Consider the following 21,341-nt stretch of genomic DNA (forward strand, 5'->3'; position numbering starts at 1 on the left):
TTGACTGTATTTTTGTATCAAAGTGGGCTACTCCAATTAACTCAATTAATATACACAAAATAATATAAACAAAGCTTAAAAGGTTCTTTATGCTTTGAAAGTGGTTTATAAACAACTGAATTGTAATGTATATTTTACCGCCTTTAATAAATATGAAGTATAGACTAAATTTTGTGTAAAGAACAAACATTCAACAGACCTAATACTAAAAACATATTGATTTAAGTGTGAATTTGAGATAATGTGCTGACAAAATGTTAAATCCTAAGAAAACAAAATTATGTTTTTATGTATATTCATTATACTTAATACTCTTGGGTAAAATACCTCATATCATATATGTCTTTAGACACAGTTAATAATTTTCATTGAAGTTTAAACTATAAAGAATGTTTACAATCATTGCTCAATATTAAATGGATAAATCCATAGCAATATTATAAAAGAATATAGGTCCCTAGGTAATTTCCTAAAATTATATCTGATACTGGTGGTTCCCCCTAAAATAGGACACTGTAAGCACTCCACATTTTCACTACAGACACAGCTGACGATACTTTCAACGATTTTCAACTTTAGCGATTCAACGCGCCTAATTCTCTAGTGCCGCGCGCAGCGGACCGATCATGTTTGAGTGGGAGAGAGACGCAAGGCATTCGCCGGTCCGGCGGGCCTCTCTCTCGTTCGGTGACTCACTGTAACAGACGTGATCGGGCGTTACACTTTTTCTTAAATGACTCCGAGCCACAACCTAATTTAAGACGTTGTCACGTCAAAAGAGGTTTAAATCTTTGTATGTAGGTATATTTAAAAAGCCCTTAGAAGGGCTACATCAATAATAATTCCATTATCAGGTTAAAAGCCTAAAATAGGTAAACAAAAAGAGAAATCAAACGATTTCTACATAGCGAAACAGAATTCAAATTTTTTTTAGAAACCGTTTTTAGATGGCGTAGTTAGTTACGTCCGTATATAGTTATTTTAATAACTATTGTCTAGGACGGGAGAGATTTTTGTTTTGGTTCAGAGCAGTGGCTATACCGTTCTGACGAGATCTAAGGAGGTCGAAATACGTATAAGCGGTTGTCGCTGCCCTGTATCAAAACAAAAATCTTATACCGTCATTATGCCTAAAATAAGTATAAACCATTTAATTAAATCAAACGTGATTGAAATGTTGACTAAGGTTAAAAAAGCAAAAATGGTTATACTTACAGGTTAACATGCCTGAGCTACCAAAATATTAGGGTAAAACCCTTTACAAAAATTAAAGTTACCAAAAATGTACATGTTGTTGTTAAAAATGAATGATGTTTAAGATTTTATTAGATTTAACAAATTGGACTATGGACTTGTTTTATGTTTTCATCTTACGTCCATGAGGTCCAAGATCTCTTGCGTTATCCATTCTTATTTTTTGTTGTGTTTTATGAACCCGATGTCTTCTTCTTGTATCTTTATTATTTTTGTTTTTAGAGCAGTCCATGTTACTTCAATGTCTGTCTCTACCAAGTTTTCGATCGTTTTTATTTCTTCCTTAAGCTTGATACTTATTTCTTTTTTCTGTTCAGGGTTCGTCAGTTATGAAATGTCTATTTTTCTTGTCACTGTTTTCTTTTTGACTTTAAGAAATCTTTTTAATCTAAAATCCAATATAACTGGATTGTGATCTCTATGTATATCAGCTCCAGGGTGTGTTTTTGTAGATTGTTTGTTCTTCTTAAAGTTGTTATTAAGCAAAATTAAGTCATTTTGATTTCTAACAATCCTGTCTTTTCTGTCGGCAGGTTATTTCCATGTGTATAGCCTTCTAGGATGTTGTTAGAAAAAAGTATTGGCTATTAACAGATTGTTTTCTACACAGAATTGTACAAGTCTATCTCGTCTATTATTCCTGGTACCTAGACCGTATGCTCCGATGTGGTCTTCTTTAACACCACGACCAATTTTATCGTTAAAGTCACCCATGATCATCGTTATCTCACCTCTTTTTGTCAGTCGCATTATTTCATCTATGTTGTTATAACATTTTTCGATTTCTTCGTCTGACTTGTCACTTCTTGGAGCATAGATCTGAATAATATTTAGTTTGTGGTGAGTTGTTTGTAACTTTAACATTGCTACTCTATTATTTAGATGGATGAAGTCTGTGATTGATTGAGCAATTTTTGTTGGACACTAATATAGCAGTTACATATTGATGTTCTGGGTCGGTTTCACCTGAATAGTATATGTATCCATGTTTCATGTTTTGTTTTTTGTACTCCCTATCCAGGCCATCTTACTGCACTTATACCCAAGATGTCTATTTTCAGTCTTACCATCTCAGCTTCAGTGTTTGCCAGTTTCCCGGACATAAATAAGCTGCATACGTTCCAGGTGGCGATGCGTACTATTCAGTCGTATATTTGTATTTTTGTCCACTTTCTTGGGTAGTTGACGGGGGGATTCTTCGCACCCTCTCCCCATTTAAGGGGTGCCCCAGACTGAGGGCTATTTTCTCGTCTGCCATTTATAGTTGTGGAAAGTATAATGGGGTGGTTTACCCGTTGTCTTCCCCATCGCAGTACCACAACCATTTAAACTGCTCCAGTCATGCGTTGTGGTAATCCAGTTTCAAACCGGTCCAGGATCATTTCCTCTACGCCTTGAACTGGTACTGATGATCGCTGCTACCCTTAACCAGGGAGGGATAGAAAGTAGGAAACTAGATTTTGGAAGTATAAAGAAATGGGACATAATTTCTTTCAGTAAGGAATTGAGAGCAAAGCATGGCTTCCCTGAAGAAGATCTATTTTCCATCAGGATCGTAGAAAAGTGTCTACCCGCTACTCGCAATAATACTACATGGATAAGTAAAAGAAAAACAAGGACCAGAAAGGCGAAGGACTTTCTGGCTGAAAAATCTCTTTCCAGGAGATCTTACAGCCTCTTTCAGATATTTTCCAAAAAACAACCACAAAGCTTTACAGAGCAGTAGTTTTCAAAATACAGATTGTCATGATGGTCGCCAGCATACGAAATAGATAGGCACTGCAAGAAGAAGAAGAGAGAATAATAACACATCTTTATTAAACGATATCTACGTTTATTTTAATATCTAAGTCCATACTAAGTGGATTATTTATATCATCCGATCCATACTTAACAAAACGTAAGGTCTTAAAATAATCGTAACATTTTATATTTCAAAATATAAAACAATATACCATAGTCTGATATTTGAAATCCACGAAGCATTTGCAATAAAACAGCATTGTGTTGGAATATTTTTTGATATAAGCAAAGCATATGATAGAGTTTGGAAATATTCAATCATTAAAACACTCATCAGCTGGTTAATAAGAGGTAACATATTAAAATACATTTCAAATTTTCTTGAAAACAGACAATTTCAAGTTCGAATTGACGGAAAATATTCTCAAACAAAAATTTAACAAAATGGTATACCACAAGGATCAAATTTAAACACAACTTTATTCTTAGTAGCAATAAATTCGATATTAACACAAATTGAAAACCCCGTCAAAGCTAGATTATACGCTGACGACCTAGTTATTTTCTGTAGAGGAAAAAACATAGCAACGATTCACAATCACATTCAAAAAGCGTTAACACACATTGAGAAATGGTCAGCTACAAGTGGACTTCAGTTTAACACTACAAAAACGAAAGCAATCTGTTTCTCAAAGAGAAATCAAATCCAAACAAAAGAATTATATCTACACGAACAAAAACTAGATTATGTAGAAGAAATCCGATTCTTGGGTATGACGTTTGATAAAAAATTAACTTGGAAGACACATATTCAACAGCTGAAAAAATCCTGTCTACCTGGTATAAATTTACTACGATCCTTTGCCTTTAAAAACTGGGGTGCCGATTATTCAAGTTTAATACTTATTTACAAATCCATAATTCGATCAAAACTTGACTATGGAGCCATCGTCTACAACTCCTCCAAAAAAACACATTTGAAGTCACTGGATATTATCCAAAATAGATGTCTACGTATTTCTTTAGGTGCTCACTACACAAGTCCCATTCAAAGTCTTTATTGGGAAAGTGGAGAACTTCCTCTTTCTTTCAGAAGACAATATCTAAGCCTAACATATGCAGCGGCAGTGTCATCAAACCGAAATAATCCAGTACTGCATAACGTTTTTTCTGATCGATTTACAAATAAATTCCAACAAACACATCAAATTGATCATCCTTTTTACTTTCGTATAAAATCATACTTATCCAAATTAAATTTTCAATTTCCAAAAACCTATGATACCTCTTCAATCCACAACCCAGCACCTAAGAAAATCAGAGATATCATCAACCGTCATTAAACAAAAGTTTTATACACTATTAAACAGATATGGCAATACCTACAACGTATACACCGATGCGTCAAAAAATGAAGACAGAGTTGGAGCAGCAATTTATTCGGAAGACTCCTCAGTTAGTTTCAAATTGCCATCAATTACAACCATCTTTTCGGCTGAATTATTTGCAATCCTAAAAGCACTATTGTTAATACAAAACAAAAACAAAGAAAGATATATAATAATCACAGATTCTTTAAGTTCATTATCCTCACTGACTCAATTGTACTGTGACAACCCCCTTCTACTTCTTATTAAAAAAGAACTTAAAAACATTGCAAATAAGAACATCCAAATTCACTTTTTATGGGTGCCTTCTCATATAGGAATTGAAGGTAACGAAGTTGTAGATAAACTGGCTAAGAACGCACCAACTAACCCGATGTCCGAAGAAAGTAATATATTGGTACAAAACGATTTAAAACCATACCTAAAACAAAAAATAATTCAAAAATGGCAAGAAACTTGGAACAACACTCCATCAAGGCTATACGAAGTCAACAAACATTCACATCTTTGGAAACCAAAAATAAAAGACAGGAGAGAGCAAGTGATACTTACCCGTCTCCGTATCGGCCATACACGACTTACTCATGACTATTTATTACAGCGCAAAAATAAACCAGTGTGTGAAGTGTGCAACAGTGTTCTAACTGTTAAACATTTTTTAATACAGTGTCCCAAATATAATAGTGAACGACTCAAATATAACATACCCAACTCCCTAAAAGATGCCCTAGAAGAAAATACAGACACCCGAAAAATATTTTCCTATCTTAAAGACTGCCAACTCCTTCAAAAGATCTAAAATGAACATTGTAACACACAAAGATATTATTATTATTATTATTGTAAACTAATGTATATTTTACTTATTGTATCTATATTGTATTAATCTAAATACGCTAATGACCCTGCGTGGTTGATGCGTTAATAAAATAAAAAAAAATAGTCTGGTATTTGAGTATCATTACGTTAGGATGAAATAGCAAGTGTAGATGCATGACATAGTTTAGAAATGTAAGCATAGATTAGAAGAAGTGGACATAAATTATTTAGACGGAAAGTAACAAAAAATAATAAATTGTACTAAAACACTCAATAAAAATCAAAAACCGCCTTTTAAATAAACTAAGAAACCTACGTAAATAAATTCTTAATTATTAAAAAATTATTTGCGACTTTATTTTCATTATTTTCTAATCCACACCTCGGCTACATCAAGATATCAACACAAAATCTCTCCCTCCAAAATATGAATTCAGTTTCGTTCAATTTTGACTAAAATATCAGATTTAATTTTCTTATAATCTCGAAAGAGTTTTTATCTCTTCAATCTGCTGTAAAAAGTGACAGCTCTAAATTGAACTGGAATGTGCAGAAAATTCAATTAAAGGGGATACTTAAAGTTGTTTAACGGCGGCATTCGTTAGAAGGGATCAAGTAGGCTGAGTTAATGATGTTTTACCGACATTTCTGGCGGAACTAATTTACTTTACAATTAAAGGAATCGAAATAAATGCAAAAGTATGATCTTTGTTTAAAAACGGAATGTTGAAATACATTCCACATGCCGTTTTTCTTTGTTCGTTATGAAATGTTAAATTTTAAACATGAGAACATTTGGTTCGTCATTTCGAAAGAGTTAAGTAACAAAATATTTTTATTCCTGCCTTTAATTATGGTACATTATAATTGCAGATAACAGAAGAAGGGGACTAAATAGAATTTTCCAGTAATATTAAAGTGAAGGCGAAATATTATGTTTTAAAATTCGTATGATTTGAATTAGTTACGAACTATATGATAAAAGGATAAGTATCAATTGAGCGTTAGGCGCCAATTGTAAAATGGGCTCCGGTTAGGGTGAATTCTATTCCTAAGGTCAAATGAGGAATGATCGGAAATTAAATATTCCAAATACAAGGATAAAGATATTAAGCTATATAAAAAGAGCTATTAAAACGTGGTTTTTAATTTATACTCAAATTCATCGGATTGGGTTAAACAATGAAGACCTATGAGTCGGTATAGTTGATTTTGAATGAGTTTTTTGAGCAGGCATATAGTGGATGTTTTCTGTTACTAATCGATTTGTGTGATTTACTGTTCTGTGAATAGCCATTTTTTTTGTATTAAATCTGTGACTTGTTTTTAACTAAGTTCTGCCTCTGAATCCAAAACGTTTTAAGGTACAGGAGACATTCGCTGTCCTTTCCGGGTTTGAATTTGTATCAGCCCAAGTGTCTGATGAGGTTGGGATAAGCCAAAATAATTTATAACACTTTATTGATACCAATTAGAGCACGGGAAGTTTAACGAATTTGCCCTCCTAGGCCATATATTTAGCCATATAATTCAACAAAGCAATAGCAGCTTTTGCTGAATATAGAATATATAATATCGAATGTTGTTTATTCTATACCGTGAAATTATTGTAATAAAATATATATAGGAGAATCATCTCGTAATTTTCACAGTAGGGTGATCTCACATCGTAGCGATATAAAAACCAAAAAAATAAATGCATGTGCATTGACAGAACATGCATTAACGTTGAAACATGAATTTAATTTCGAGGATTCCTGTATTTTGGCAAAGGAAAAGAACCATTCAAAACGTGTTTTCTTGGAAATGTGTTCCATAAAATCTAGTACATCTTGCATCAATAAAAAGTCAGACATAGATAAACTGAGCAACATTTATTGTTACTTACTGGAAAAACATCCAAAATAAAATTAATATCTACCTGTACCCGTACCCACACAAATTACACTTATATGTATAACATGTTGCATACCATTAAGACAGGTTTAAAAATTAAAATCACCTAAGATGGGCCTCTAGTATTTCTTAAGCAGAAATATAATATTAAGTACACCTAATTACTTTTTAATCATAGAATTTTTTCTTTTTGTTCTCTATGTGCCAGAGTTAAAACACACCAGTAATAGATGACAAACAACATTTTTACTATCTGTACCTAAATTTTAAAGAATTTTAAAATGTATTTTGTCCACTATTTTATATTTTATGTGTGTGTTATTAATGTTGAGTGTCTATCTTTTATAAATAATCTCAACGACTAGTAAGTTGCACTGAAGATTTGTGATATTTTATAAATATTTACACTTTTTTTTTTCTTATTACAGTGTCTTGAAAAAGGAATAAAACCATTCCGAAAGCTAGACAAAAAGTCATAAGAGTGTTTCATTAACATCCCGGTCAATTTTCTGACTGCAACCCCAATAAACTGTGTTTGTTTGTTTATATTGACAGTCAATAATATCCAGTATTTTATATATATATATATATATATATATATATATATATATATATATATATATATATATATATATATATATATATATATATATTTTAAAATTATATTTCTTTTGAACCCTTAATTGGATTTTCATGGTTTATTTCTCACTTGCAGGTATATTTCTAATTAATGACTGTATTATTGTTTTTTAAGAAGTGTCAACGTTTTACCTATATACAGGGTGTAAAAATAAGGTTGTGCTTTTTCATCCAATTTTGCAACACCCTGTGGAATGTATTAGAAACAAACGCTAAATGTTATTAATTAATATTTTGAGATTGCTTCATTATTTTTCCACATTTTCTTAAAAAAAACATCACGATATCTCTATTATTAAAAAAGAAAAGTATGTTCAAAGCATTACGTGATTTTTTACTCTCCAAAATTAACGCACCACCTTAACTCTACCCTAATTTTTAAGCTATTTTTCTTTTGTATCCTTAATTGGATTTCGATATTTTTTTTTTTCGGATTGCAGACCTACTTCTAACACATTGTGGAATTTATTTAAAGCAAACACTACATCTTAATAATATTTTGAAAAATTTTCTTTTTCTTTTTATATTTAATTTTTTTTTCAACATTTTCTTAAAGCAATCATCGATATCTTTATTATCAAAAAAAGAAAAGTACGTTCAAAGCATAACGTGATTTTATTTCAATTGTAATACTCATTAATGGAAGCAGTTAGTGGGTATGAAGAATCAAACAATTTGACAGGATAGTTTTAGACTGTCAATATTGTTTACATTTTAAAAAATTGTTTTGCTATTTTGCGAATGTTAGTTAGTAATTTGAGCCGAGATAAATATGTTCAGGCAATTACTTTAGCTGATGTAGGGTTAAGTTATCGTGAAATAGGCTTAAGGTTAGGAGTATCTCATACTACAATATCACGAGTCATTAAACGTTTTCGAGAAACAAACGACCATACGAGACGGCGTGGACAAGGAAGAGGAAGACTTACAACACCACGACAAGATCAGTTTATCAAGCTTCGTGCTATAAGAAAACGTTTTCTTACAATGAGACATTTACAAATACAAGTGATATAATATGTCCATGTTCATAATATTCAAATTAGTAGAAACACTATACAAAGGCGTCTCGCTAAACAAGATATACATATAAGGATACTAGGCAGAGTTTTAAACGTAAATCATTGTAGAAGTAGATTACAATAAATTTTCCAGAGAGCACCTTGACTGGAATGTTGATGACTGGGAGCCAGTGTTGTTCAATAATGAATCGAGGTATTGCTTATATAACTCAGATAGACGTGTAAGAGTTACTCGATGGCCAAGAGATGTCACGCACAGTGATATATATGTCCTATTACTTTATTCAATAGAGGATCTGTAATGGTTTGGGGAGGAATATCTCTTACAGTGCGAACGGACCTTGTTGCTTTACGAAGAGGTTCCCTAACAAGTGAAAGGTTTATTACAGACATTTTGTCTAACCATGTAGTTTCATTTGCTCCTTACATAGGAAATAATTTTCTTTAAATGCATGATAATGCTCGACCACATGTTGCACGTGTGGTCCGTGAATATTTGGACGAGGTTGGAATACAAACCATGAACTGGCCACACTGCAGCCCTGATCTCAATCTCATAGAGATTTTGTGGGATATTATTGATCGTCAACTCAGGAGCTGACAACCACCACCTGTCTCTCCTGACGACATATAGAAGTTATGGTGAGAGCAGTTTGGGATACAGTTGATCAAGACCAAATACGCCGCTTGATTTTAAGTATGCCTCGTCGCTGTGAAGAAGTAATTAGATGTAGAGGTAGGAATACTCCCTATTTAGTGTTTTTGGGGGAAGGGAAATTGTAAAAGATTATTTAGGTTACATTTTCTTTGGCTTTATTTGTATTACATGTCAATAAAGTTTATGTACTTATATATTGTTTTCTTTGCTTTAAATGTTAATAAAAACTTATTACATTTAAAGTTCTGTATAATCTTTGATAATAGAGATATCAAGAAAATTTTTTTACGAAAAACTTGAAAAAGAATGAATCTATCTTAAAATATTATTACAAGGTTGCGTTCATTTCTAATTTAAGGTGGTGCGTTAATTTTGAGCAGTAATATATATATATATATATATATATATATATATATATTGGGATTAACTAGGTTTATTATCTACTACATTGTAATATAATTTTCCTATTAATAAAGCTTTAAATTATTTAAAAATAAAATAATTAAACATAATAATATATTCATTGTTTAGTCAATATTAATTAACCGTTTTAATAATTGCATCTATAATGCTTTTTAACAATCGAAATTTTGATGGAATTGAATTATTAATAACAAATTAAATAACATCGTCATAAAAAAAATAATGATAACAATGTTACTTGTTTACGTTTACATATTATAATAAATAATACTGGCCCTTCTATTGTTATATTATTTATTGTATAAATTTGTATAATATGAATAGAATTTTAAATGGTGACTATATTAACACTTAACGAACGTTTATCGATGGAACTAAATCGATCGCCGAAATTGTTTTCTCTTAATTAAACTATAATAATTAAATTTAACTTAATTGAAAACGCATCCTTCTTCACCATTACAATGCAATTTTAAAGAAAGTAAATTTTTCTTTCGGTTTTTTTTTAACTGTACTGTTATTTCATTTTTTAAAATACTCTATACTAATCTCGAATAACGGCTATTCACTATTTAGTATGAGAAGAGTACTTAGAGAAACTTTTTCATGACCTTAGAACAATACAAGGGCCCCCCATTGAAGAAACTTCAGGTCCCGAAATCCTACCAGAAGAAATAACGCCAGCCGTCAGACAAATGAAATGAAATTCCTGCAGAACTGCTGAAGCTATTAGATGCAGAACAAATAAAAATAATAACTGAAATATTTAATGAAATATGCATGGCAGGAAAAATACCAGTAGAGTGGCTCAAATCGGAGTTCGTACCATTGCCCAAAAAATCAGGAGCAAAAGTTTGTGAAGATTATAGGACCATAAGCCTAATGAGTCATCTGCTGAAGCTGTTTCTAAAAGTTATCCACAAAATAATCTACCGGAAATGCGAGGAACAGATTGCGCCCAATCAGTTTGGATTTGTGAGCGCCGTTGGTGCGAGGGAAGCTTTATTTAGCGTGCAGGTATTGTTTTAGAAATGTAGAGATGTCAGTTGTAATGTTTTTGCATGCCTGACTGATTACAAGAAGGCTTTCCATAGAGTCAGGCATGAACAAATGATGAAGGTGCTGAAGAGGGCAGGGATTGACGAAAGAGACTTAAAAATAATAGCTAACCTGTATTGGAATCAATCAGCGGTGCTCCGAATAGATGGAGAATACACAGATCAGGTCAAAATCTTAAGGGGAGTGAGACAGGGGTGCATAATTTCACCACTGATATTCAATCTGTACTCGGAGCACATCTTTGAAGAGGCTCTAAAAGATGTTGATAAAGGCATCTCAATAAATGGAGTCAAGCTCAATATCTTGCGGTGCGCAGATGATACAATAGTGTTTTCCAATAGAAAAAATTCCAAAACTTAATGAACAAAATAACAAAAATAAGTAGAACATATGGACTGGATATAAACACCAGCAAAACCAAGCTAATCATCATCAGCAAGGAAAACATAACTGGAGCAAATCTGTATGTGTAACAAATGAGAATTGAACGTGTCTCACAGTACAACTACTTGGGAACTATAATTAATGAGTCGTGGGACAATACTCAAGAGATTAAATGTCGCATTGGAAAGGCAAAACTTCAGGCTTTTGAGCTATGGTTATACAGAAGGATCCTGAAGATACCATGGACAGACAAAGTCACCAATGTAGAAGTACTGCGGAGAATGAACACAACCGCGGATTTGGTCAACATCGTGAAGGGCCGTAAGCTGCAGTACTTGGGAGATATAATGAGAAATTAAGGCAGACATGAGCTACTCCAATGCATTTTGCAAGGTAAAATTGAAGAAACAAGGGCTCCAGAACGAAGAAGAATATACTGGCTTGCTAACCTGAGAGCATGGTATAGAAAAACCTCAACACAGCTATTCCGTATAGCAACCAATAAAGTCATCATAGCCAGAACGATCGCCAAAGTTCGGAACGGACAGGCACTCTAAGAAGAAGAACTATTTAGTTCTACTATCTAGTAGGGACAAATCAAGGGATAGATTTCCCGGTAAGTCTATCTAAGGATGTGACAGTTTTCCAGGCGGAAATAACTGCAATCCATCACTGCGTGGAACAAATAGAAAGGCAGGAAAGAACGTTCTGTTCAGTTGCCATCTTCACAGATAGTCAGGCAGCGCTTAAGGCACTCAATTCTGTAGAGGTCAATTCTAAGCTAGTATGGGATTGCGTGTGTGCCCTAAATAAACTAGGAGACCTTAGCAAGGTTAAGGTAGCCTGGGTACCGGGGCACGAGGGTCATAAGGGCAATGAAAAAGCAGATGAAATGGCCAAACAAGGCTCATCATTGCCATTTATTCGACCGGAACCCTTCTGCGGAGTTGCTAAATCAATAACAAGAACGGTTACAAGGAAGTGGGTAGCTCACAAATCTCTGGAATGGTGGAGGAATTCACCAGGACAAAGAGAGGCGAAACAGTTCATTACAGAACATTCGCCAAAATTTACGGCAGACCTAATAAGCAAAGACAGGAAAACAGTCAATGTCATAGTAGGTCTTCTAACAGGGCACTGTAAGCTGAATAGGCACTTAAAGCTGATGAGATTATCAGATGATGACCTGTGCAGATTCTGTCACCTCGAAGAAGAAACAGCAGAGCACATTTTATGTCAGTGTGACAGTCTGGCAAATGTGCGGTTCATTGCATTAGGAGAAGAAAATCCACCGGCAAATAGCTACATGGAAGGTACAGTCTCGAAACTACTAGACTTTATAAAAAGGGTCAGGCTAGAGAATGTTATCTAGGACTAGAGGACCATAATAGATCTGAAAAGGTCGCAGTGGAATAGGCCGAAAGGCCACCTCTCTTAATCTAATCTAATCTAATCTACTATCTAGTTTAATTCCACTATCTAGTTCTAGCGAGCAAACGCTTTGAGAAAATCTGTTAACACTAATAACATAGGTCTCTACTGTAATTAATTGTCTCTGAATTTGTGAACTTGTTCTAATTGAGTGTTAGGACAATTTTCATTGATTTTGCTAGTCACCATTACTTTGGTTTTTTAAAGATTTATTGTCAGTCCCATTGCTTCACTTGCTTTATTAACTCTGTCTAGTTTATTTTGTAAGTCCGCCACTGTTTCTGCTATTAGAACGGCATCGTCTGCATACGTGATATTGTTAATATATTTACAGATTATTTTCATACCAATTTCAGCGCAGTCTAGAGCTTGTTTGGACATGCATTCAGAGTACCAGTTAAAGACCATAATGGAGATATGACACAGCCTTGTCGGACACATTTTGTATACGGACATTTTTAGTAGTTTGGTTAATCTTTAAGGTTGCTTCTTGGTTCCACTAAAGTAGTTGAATTATGCAGAGATCTTTTGTGTCTAGCTTTATTTTCTGTAGTTTATACAACAATTTTTTATTCTGGACCTGTAATTAATATTCTCTATTAAACGCCTTCTGGTAGTCCATGAAATAAAGATATACTTTTTTCTGATCAAGATATTTTTGAATGAGTGTTTGAGTAGCAAACAGCGCCTTTCCTGTTACCAAGGCCTTTTTAAATCCGAACTGAGAGTCACTTATGTCTTTTTTACATCTTTTATAAATTCGATTCCGTATGATCTTTAAGAATATTTTTAGTAAGTGACTCATTAAGCTAATGAGCCTAAATTAATCGCATTTGCGGAAACAGGATTCCTTTCATCACTTTCATATATGTTGTTAAAAAAATGTGTTGGTAGGTTTATGTTGTTATCATCTATTAGTTCTATTACTATTTATATTTCAATTTTGTCTGGTGCACAAGCTTTTCGATAAATTCCTCCCATACTTGAATTTGTTAGCTTCTTTCCATATTTATTCTTTCTTTGTTGTCAGCTAGAGTGACTATATTATGTTTCTTGATAGTATTAAAGGTTTCGTTTACATTTTTGTAGAGATTGAATGTATCATGTTTGTTGTCTAGGTTCTTTATCTCGTCACACATTTCATTTATCCACTTCTCTGTTGCTTCTTTGATTTTAAAATTTAGGGTTCTTAGGATTTCATTATATAGATGTGGTTGTTTTTGTGTTTTCTTCTCTTTTCCATGAATTTAAAAATTTCTTCTTTTATCAATTTTTTACGTTTCTTTCTTTTTGTATTTTTAAGTTCTTCTCTTTGTTCTCCAACTATGGTATTTTTATGGTTTGCCATATATTTTCCATGCCTTCTTCTTCTGTAATGATTGTTTATTCCAGTATTATTTAATGTTTTATTTTGAGTTTTATTTTCGGTTTTATTTGATGCAACATAATCTATTCTTTGTATTGGTTTTATATATCTGTTTTACAGTTATAATAATATGTTTGGTCTTATTGTTTTAAGTACTTTGTCGCTTGTATAATCTATTATTACAAAAAGAGGTTTAATTTTGTAAGTAGGTATATTTAAAAAACCCTTAGAAGGGCTACATTAAAATAACAAACGTTTTCGGAATAATAATTCCATCATTAGGTTAAAAGCAGGTTAACATGCCTCAGCCACCAAAATATTAGGGTAAAACCCTTTACATAAGTTAAAGTTAACAAAAAATGTACATATTGTTAAAAGTGAAGGATGTTTAAGATTATATTAAATTTAACTTCAAGCAACATATAACCATGTCTCACGTGAGTACCAGCGCCCGGAGGGTAGACCTCTTCAAACGGACTTCATCTGGCAACTGGCTCAGTTTTGGTGGCTCAGGCATGTTAACCTGCTTTTAACCTGATGATGGAATTATTATTCCGAAAACGTTTGTTATGTTAATGTAGCCCTTCTATGGGTTTTCTAAATATACCTACTTACAAAGAATTAAACCTCTTTTTGTGATACATGGTATACAGCCAGCAGTAGGAATTTAATTTCCTTGTGGATTTTTTAATCTATTATTATCTTTAACTTTAAATAATTTCATTTTTGTATTTTTCGTTGTCAGGCATAGTTTAACAACTTAGTAATTTAGAAGTAAATGTATATATAATATGTTTTCTTTCTGTCACTTGGTTTAAATATAGTTTACTTATAGTTTTATTGCTTATTAATTTTTATTACATACCCAATGCAAAAGGAAAACAACCAGCTAGATCTAGATTGAACATAATGATTCTCCTTTCTTTCTAATGGTCTCAATTGTTATATAAAGGTCAACGTATGTTCAGAACTCAACAGATCAATCAGTAAAAGATCATAGGTAAACGCCGCGTTTGGTGTAGGCAGTGAAAGGCTTACTTCCGAAAATCTTTATGGTTATGCCTGCCTCTATTGAAGATTGGCTATAAACTAATGAACCCACTTTAAATTAAAAACATCGGGTCACCTCAATATCTTGTAATTATAATAAAAATAAAGAACATTTTTTGTTCCAGGAATATGTTTACTCCTCTTCGGCTACACTTTGATCGGCTCGGTGATATTTCTTTCTATAGAAGGTGGTTCCAGCTACCAACGTCAGCATCAAACACTAGCCACAACGTCATTATCAAATAGTGTTACTACTAACAATAAAAAGTCCAATCACAGTGCCGAGTTAAAAGCAAAGAACGATGAGGCCAGAGCTAAAACCGTGGAAAATATTTGGGATATTACTGTCAGTTTAAATATTTTGTACAGGTGAGTCACAATATGAATCATTGAGTACACAAATCGACTAACTTAATATGTAATTATAAACTCGATTAAAATAATCTTTACTGCATTTATTAAATTCAATTTTCATATAAAATCAAACGAATATGTAGAATAGATTTAGATTTAGATTTAGATTTAGATTTATATGGAGTCATTTAAAATCAAGGGAGAATAACCAAAAAGTAATCATCCGTTTTATTACAATATGTGCATGACTATGAATGGGAGTTAATCCATTTGGTAAATGAAAAAAATAAAAAGTTAATTCAATTTCGATAAATTTTATATTATACTTTTGACGACATTGGAAAACTAAATCGGTGAAGTTTTTCAGGTATTCACAACCTCTCGATTATTAGTATTATATTTTCAATGAATACTTTTATTCACTACAATATAGGATACATAAATAAATATGCAGTTTTCCTAAAAACGATATAACAACTTCAAAAGGTACAAAATTTTGGTTAACGCTGTAAAAATAAATATTCGTATGATACATCGTTGCAAAAGCGATTAGGAGACGTTTTAAAAGAGGTATCCTATAACATACATATGTATCTACACATATATAACAATTGATGGCAATTAAAAATTAAAATTGGTGTATTTTAGATTTTAGAAGATTTTTTAAAATGTCTTCCATTTCTGAAATAATTAATGTGTTCCATAGATTTGCATCATAAGTGGTGTTGCTGGATACTATATTTAGTTTTTAGAATGTTTATAGTTTCATCTATGGAAATGTTTGTAAAGAATGAAACGATATCGAAACTAACTAGAATGTCTAACGGTGAGATAGGGTATTGTTTAAGAAGTTCTATAAAATGAAAAGAGTTTTTGACGAAGAATGAAGCATTTTCGGAGATGTTGTAGAGTTGTAACCAAGTTTGTATGCATTGAAAATGGGGCGTAAAGAAACATCCGGTTTGTGAATTATAGGTAGGCCATATATTTGAGGTGTGTTCCAAAGACTTTTCTGGAGGAATTCAAGATTGTTTTATATCAATAGGAAGACAGGCTATATTGATATTGTCTTTTGCTATTTTCTCCAGATAGGTTATTGGATTAATAAAGATAGGTCTGTAGTCTGAAGTATTAATCATATTTGAGAGTTAATTAATGTAAGAACAAGTGTTTAGGATGACGGTGGCATTGCATTTATCAACGGGAAGAATGACTAGATTTGTATTTGATCAAAGTTCTTTCAGGATTTCTTTCTCGGATTGGCTAATGTTCAGAGTATGAGGCTTTGAGTTTCTAAGAACTCTAGCGATGTCTTGTCTAGTTATTTTACCATCTCTGGAAGGTAAACTGGAGATGGCCTCTTCAGTTTGGCAGATGATTGTCTTAGTTGGAATGTGACTTGAGGTAACAGAGTAATTCAAACCTTTTGCTAAAGCTTGAGTGGCAATAGTCGAAATAGGCCAAATCTAGATCGTAGAATCCAAAATAGGATTTATGAACATTTCATTTTTGTTCGCAATTCTAATTCAAATTTCAGCTCTACGTCAACACCATCTTCACAGAGGTCACATAATTGATTTTTAAAATTCCAGGACCATAGCCTCGATCGACTTTTATTATAAATCAAGCATTATCCAAGAAGCCATAGAAATTGAAAAAACCCCAAATTGTTTCAATAAAAGAGATGACGGCGTAAGTTTACCTTCGACAAGGAGACCTCTAATAAAGAAAATATCGTCCTCTCCGTCCGACACAAAATCTTACTACCAGAGATGTTCGCGCCAACCTCCGCGCCAATTCCCACTATAATTTCCACGCCAGTCTCCACCCAGACCACGTCACCGTCGCTGGTATAAATGAACCGTCCTCTGTTCTCACTTGCAGTGATGTATTGGTTATTGATCAGTGTAGTATTGTCTGGGGCTCGGGATACTGACACCTCGTAAGCTCTGAAGAAGACATCAAAGAGGATGTCGAAAGCTCGGCACATTGATAATCGACGCGGTTCAACCCAGAAGACTGTTTAGTTTAAAATTAATTATTTTAATAATATTAATTTTAGCTCTAGGTTTATTATATATATATATATATATATATATATATATATATATATATATATATATATATATATATATGTATATACATACATATGTATGTATATATATGTATATATATATATATATATATATCTGTATTTATATAATATTTATTGTTCTATCTTAGGGATAACTGGACCAGATTAGCTGCCCAAGAAATCTCCAGGTTTCAAGAAGAGTTACTTAAGTCTTTGACAGAAGAAATGGCTCATCAACAGCCACTGCAAGTAGCGAAATTTGGAGGGAAGTTAATAAGTGAAAACTATGAATGGAGTTTTGCTAAGGCGTTTCTTTATTCGCTCACCGTACTTACCACAATAGGTAAGTTTTTAATTTTTCTAAATAGTTTTTTTAATTTTACAGCTTAATTTTAAAAATATATTAAATATGTACAATATCTTAAAATTAATTAAACATTACCTAAGAGATAATAGGTGACACAGTAACGTGCGGGGTTTCAAAATATTCTAACAAAATATTTCTTACTTTCGTTATATAGAGTGTTTTGTTCAATTCAATATATTAAAAAAAATGTGTTCATTACAAAAGTGTGCTGCTGTTTATCACACGGCTCTTATTCACAATCATCTAAATAAATAAGTGATGGATTCGACCGTTACTTGATGAAAATTCATTTTATTTAACAATAAAACAGTGAAAACTTTTGTTTTTAACACTTTTACCTATGAAAATAATTACTTTTCTGCGTGGTGAATATTCTTTTGAAGCTGTTGTTGTGATTATCTTGTTTTGTCGGAAATTTCTTGGGATTTTTTGATATCTTCGATAAAGTATATGTCTTCGGCCTGGTGATAGTTCAGTCTACACTCCCTTTCGAGAATACATCTTGTCAGTTTAGGCTATTTCTTCTACGGAGTAGACGCTTCCATTTTCTCCGTGTAGGGCATGGGTTCCTCTCATTTCTTAGTATTCTTTTTTGCATTAAAATATTTTCCATATTTTGGCCAAACTTTTTTATTTATTTTACGGGATAATCCCACTTTTTGAATTCTCTGTTTGTTAATTTCTTATTGTTCTAGCTCTCTTTTTGCCGCTGTTCTTTTCCCTTATCATGTCTTTTATTTCCTGGATTATGTCACTAAATCTTTCCATATGGATTTTTAGTTCTTTCGCTGTAGTGCTATTTCTTAGTGCTTCTTTAATAAAGTTTTTAAGCTCTAGGATTCTTTCTCTATTTTTTGTGGGTTGTTGATTATTGGGATGTTACCGTTTTATGCTTACAATTTTTTGTAATTTAACCACTTTGTTTCCTTTCTTTTTCTGGTTTTTGTGTTGTTTTCTTCCCATGTGTCCATTTCTGGGAGTATAGGGCTCTGGTCTTCTGCTGTTTTGTTTACTATTCGGATCTCTGTTTGAAGTCCTAAGTTTTTAGCCACTACTATGTTCTAGGTAAAGCATTTCCTAGGAAATGAGTTGGCTCGATGGGCACTATTGTCATGGTATCTGTGTTGTTCACTAGATAATTGTTTAATATTTTTTCATTTCTGTTTGTAGCTCTATCGTTCTTATGTCAATAAACGCATCCAGGTCTTGTTGTTTGAAGGATCTTGTGGCGTTACATATGCTGAGGTGATCGTTATTTTACCTTATCACATCTGAACTTTTATTTTAGCTGCTTCCATAGTGTTTTATGCTGGCGTCTGTCTTACAGTGTGTTCTATTCCTCTTCTCAGTATGATAACAGTGCTTCCTGAATTTGCTTTGTGGCCGTTACTGTAGAAGTCGTATCCCGGAAACTTCATGTTTATATTAGTTTCTTGTATTGCTACGGCATCCATTTAATATCTGTTCGCTCCTAAACCCTATTCATTATACAAATTCCCAATTGTCAATAGAAGCACGTGAAAGCCAAAAAGGGTCGTACTGATGTGTATCATATGATTTTTAAAAATATTTACTTTTGAAACTGTTAGTGTAAGAATTTCTTGAAATTTAATCATTATATCACAATTAAACTAAACTCTAAAAAATAACACGACCCGTAAATAACTTAACAATAACTATGACATAAATATAACACAATATATTAACTTAAAAATCAACACAATACAATTTGAATTTAAAATGCTGGCAAGTTTGGATCTGTAACATGAGAATCTGTCTGGCTTAAGGTAATAAATTATATTTAATAGTTTCTTGAGAAATGAGACAGCGAATATCAACACGTGCTCATATTTACTGATGGGAATTTGCTAAATGAATGTACTTGAGTTCAGTGCTATCTTGGTGCTGTTAATCGGTTCATATACCATTTTTGTGACAAGTTCCTCCACCATTTTTTTCTATAGCTATTTTGCCATTTTGTTGTTCTTTGGTAATCAGAATTGTCGAATCTGCCGTTTCATTTTGTGTACTTTACGTGGATTGGGCGTATGAGTGCCCGTTTCTTTTTATCGTTGGCTGTGGCCTTGTGTTTTCTCTGGGAAAAAGGACACAATACAACACATTAATTTTAACTATTTTACTGTATTTCATTTCTGTTGTTGCTGTTTTACTGTGTCGTACTGTAGAACAGGAATCTTGTGACAAGACGGAGCTTCCAGTGCGCAGAAAAAGAAAATATTCAGCCAGAAAGGGATGGAATTTACCCGAACATTACAAACATAGTACTGCTTAATAAACACTTGCTAGATATTAAAAGTTTTACAATGTTGTTAATATGTGGATGATTACAGTAATTTTAGGTATTTTTAGTATTGTTTAAAAAAAAATGAGTTTCAAATATTATACACAATAACTTAATAACTAAAATAATAAGGCAATGATTTTTGGTGAGGTAAGATATATAGTGTCCCAAAAAATTTTATACAAACGAAGAAAAAGTTGATCTTACATTTCGCAAAAAAAAACAATCTTGATAAAAAGCTCAGGATAGAAGGAAAACAAAAATAATGATTTGATTAAAATATAATAGTTACTAAAACAGTAGATAATTATGATGTCATTTCAACACGATTAAGAAACTTTCATTTTCAAAGATCCTACTTAGAAAACTTCATTGTTGCGCTGTTTCACTGGTAAGTGTTTTAATTTCAAAATAAATATTTAAATAAGGCAATAATTATATGACTCTTACTATCATTTTAGTATTTTAAATTCTTTTTAAGTTAACCGTAACACATTCAAAGACACACAGACAAAGCAATTGAACACAAACAGCTGATACTAAATATATTGTATAACAACGATAAGTTATGTACTGAGATTGCAAAAACTTCGCATGTTTTCTTTAAACATCATTTTTGGTTATTGACCATTCATTCACCTAAAAAATGTAATTCCCACTTAGATATTAAGATATTAAATAATACCAGATCATTTAATTTTTAACTATCAATAAAAATGTAATATATGGTGACAAGTATGAATTTGATGGTAGTACAATCTAAGGCTAACACATTAGCAATTATTTCTCGACTTTGACTATTAACATCCCGTTCGGATAATTTGCTTGTAAACTCTATGCTATAATATTAAATAACACTAATTTAGTTACTATGTAACACTGCGTACTAGAATGATATATGCAAGGCCAGAATCGCTCACTGTCGAAGAGAATTGGGAGGGGTTTTTTTAAACAATTAGATAATATGAAATTATAGTTTATTATTGGACGCCACCCCTGGTTTATCCTCGAAGGGGACGAGCAAAAAAAATTAAGATTTATCGAAAGTTTACAAGAAAACTATTCTTTATTATTTTTTAGTAATGAACAAAAAGAAAACATTAAAAGTTATG

General features: G+C 32.4%; 1 protein-coding gene across 1 annotated transcript in view; it reads left to right on the plus strand.

Moving 5' to 3' along the window:
• Window positions 1–21,341, plus strand: part of LOC140436605 (potassium channel subfamily K member 18) — a 269,235-nt gene that overhangs the window by 41,071 nt on the left and 206,823 nt on the right. The window contains exons 3-4 of the mRNA XM_072525556.1: window positions 15,258–15,501; window positions 17,710–17,903. Of these exons, the coding sequence (XP_072381657.1) occupies window positions 15,258–15,501; window positions 17,710–17,903 (438 nt within the window). The remainder of the gene's footprint in view (window positions 1–15,257; window positions 15,502–17,709; window positions 17,904–21,341) is intronic.

This window comes from Diabrotica undecimpunctata, chromosome 3, assembly GCF_040954645.1.
Source record: "Diabrotica undecimpunctata isolate CICGRU chromosome 3, icDiaUnde3, whole genome shotgun sequence".
NCBI classification, from domain to species: Eukaryota; Metazoa; Arthropoda; class Insecta; order Coleoptera; family Chrysomelidae; genus Diabrotica; species Diabrotica undecimpunctata.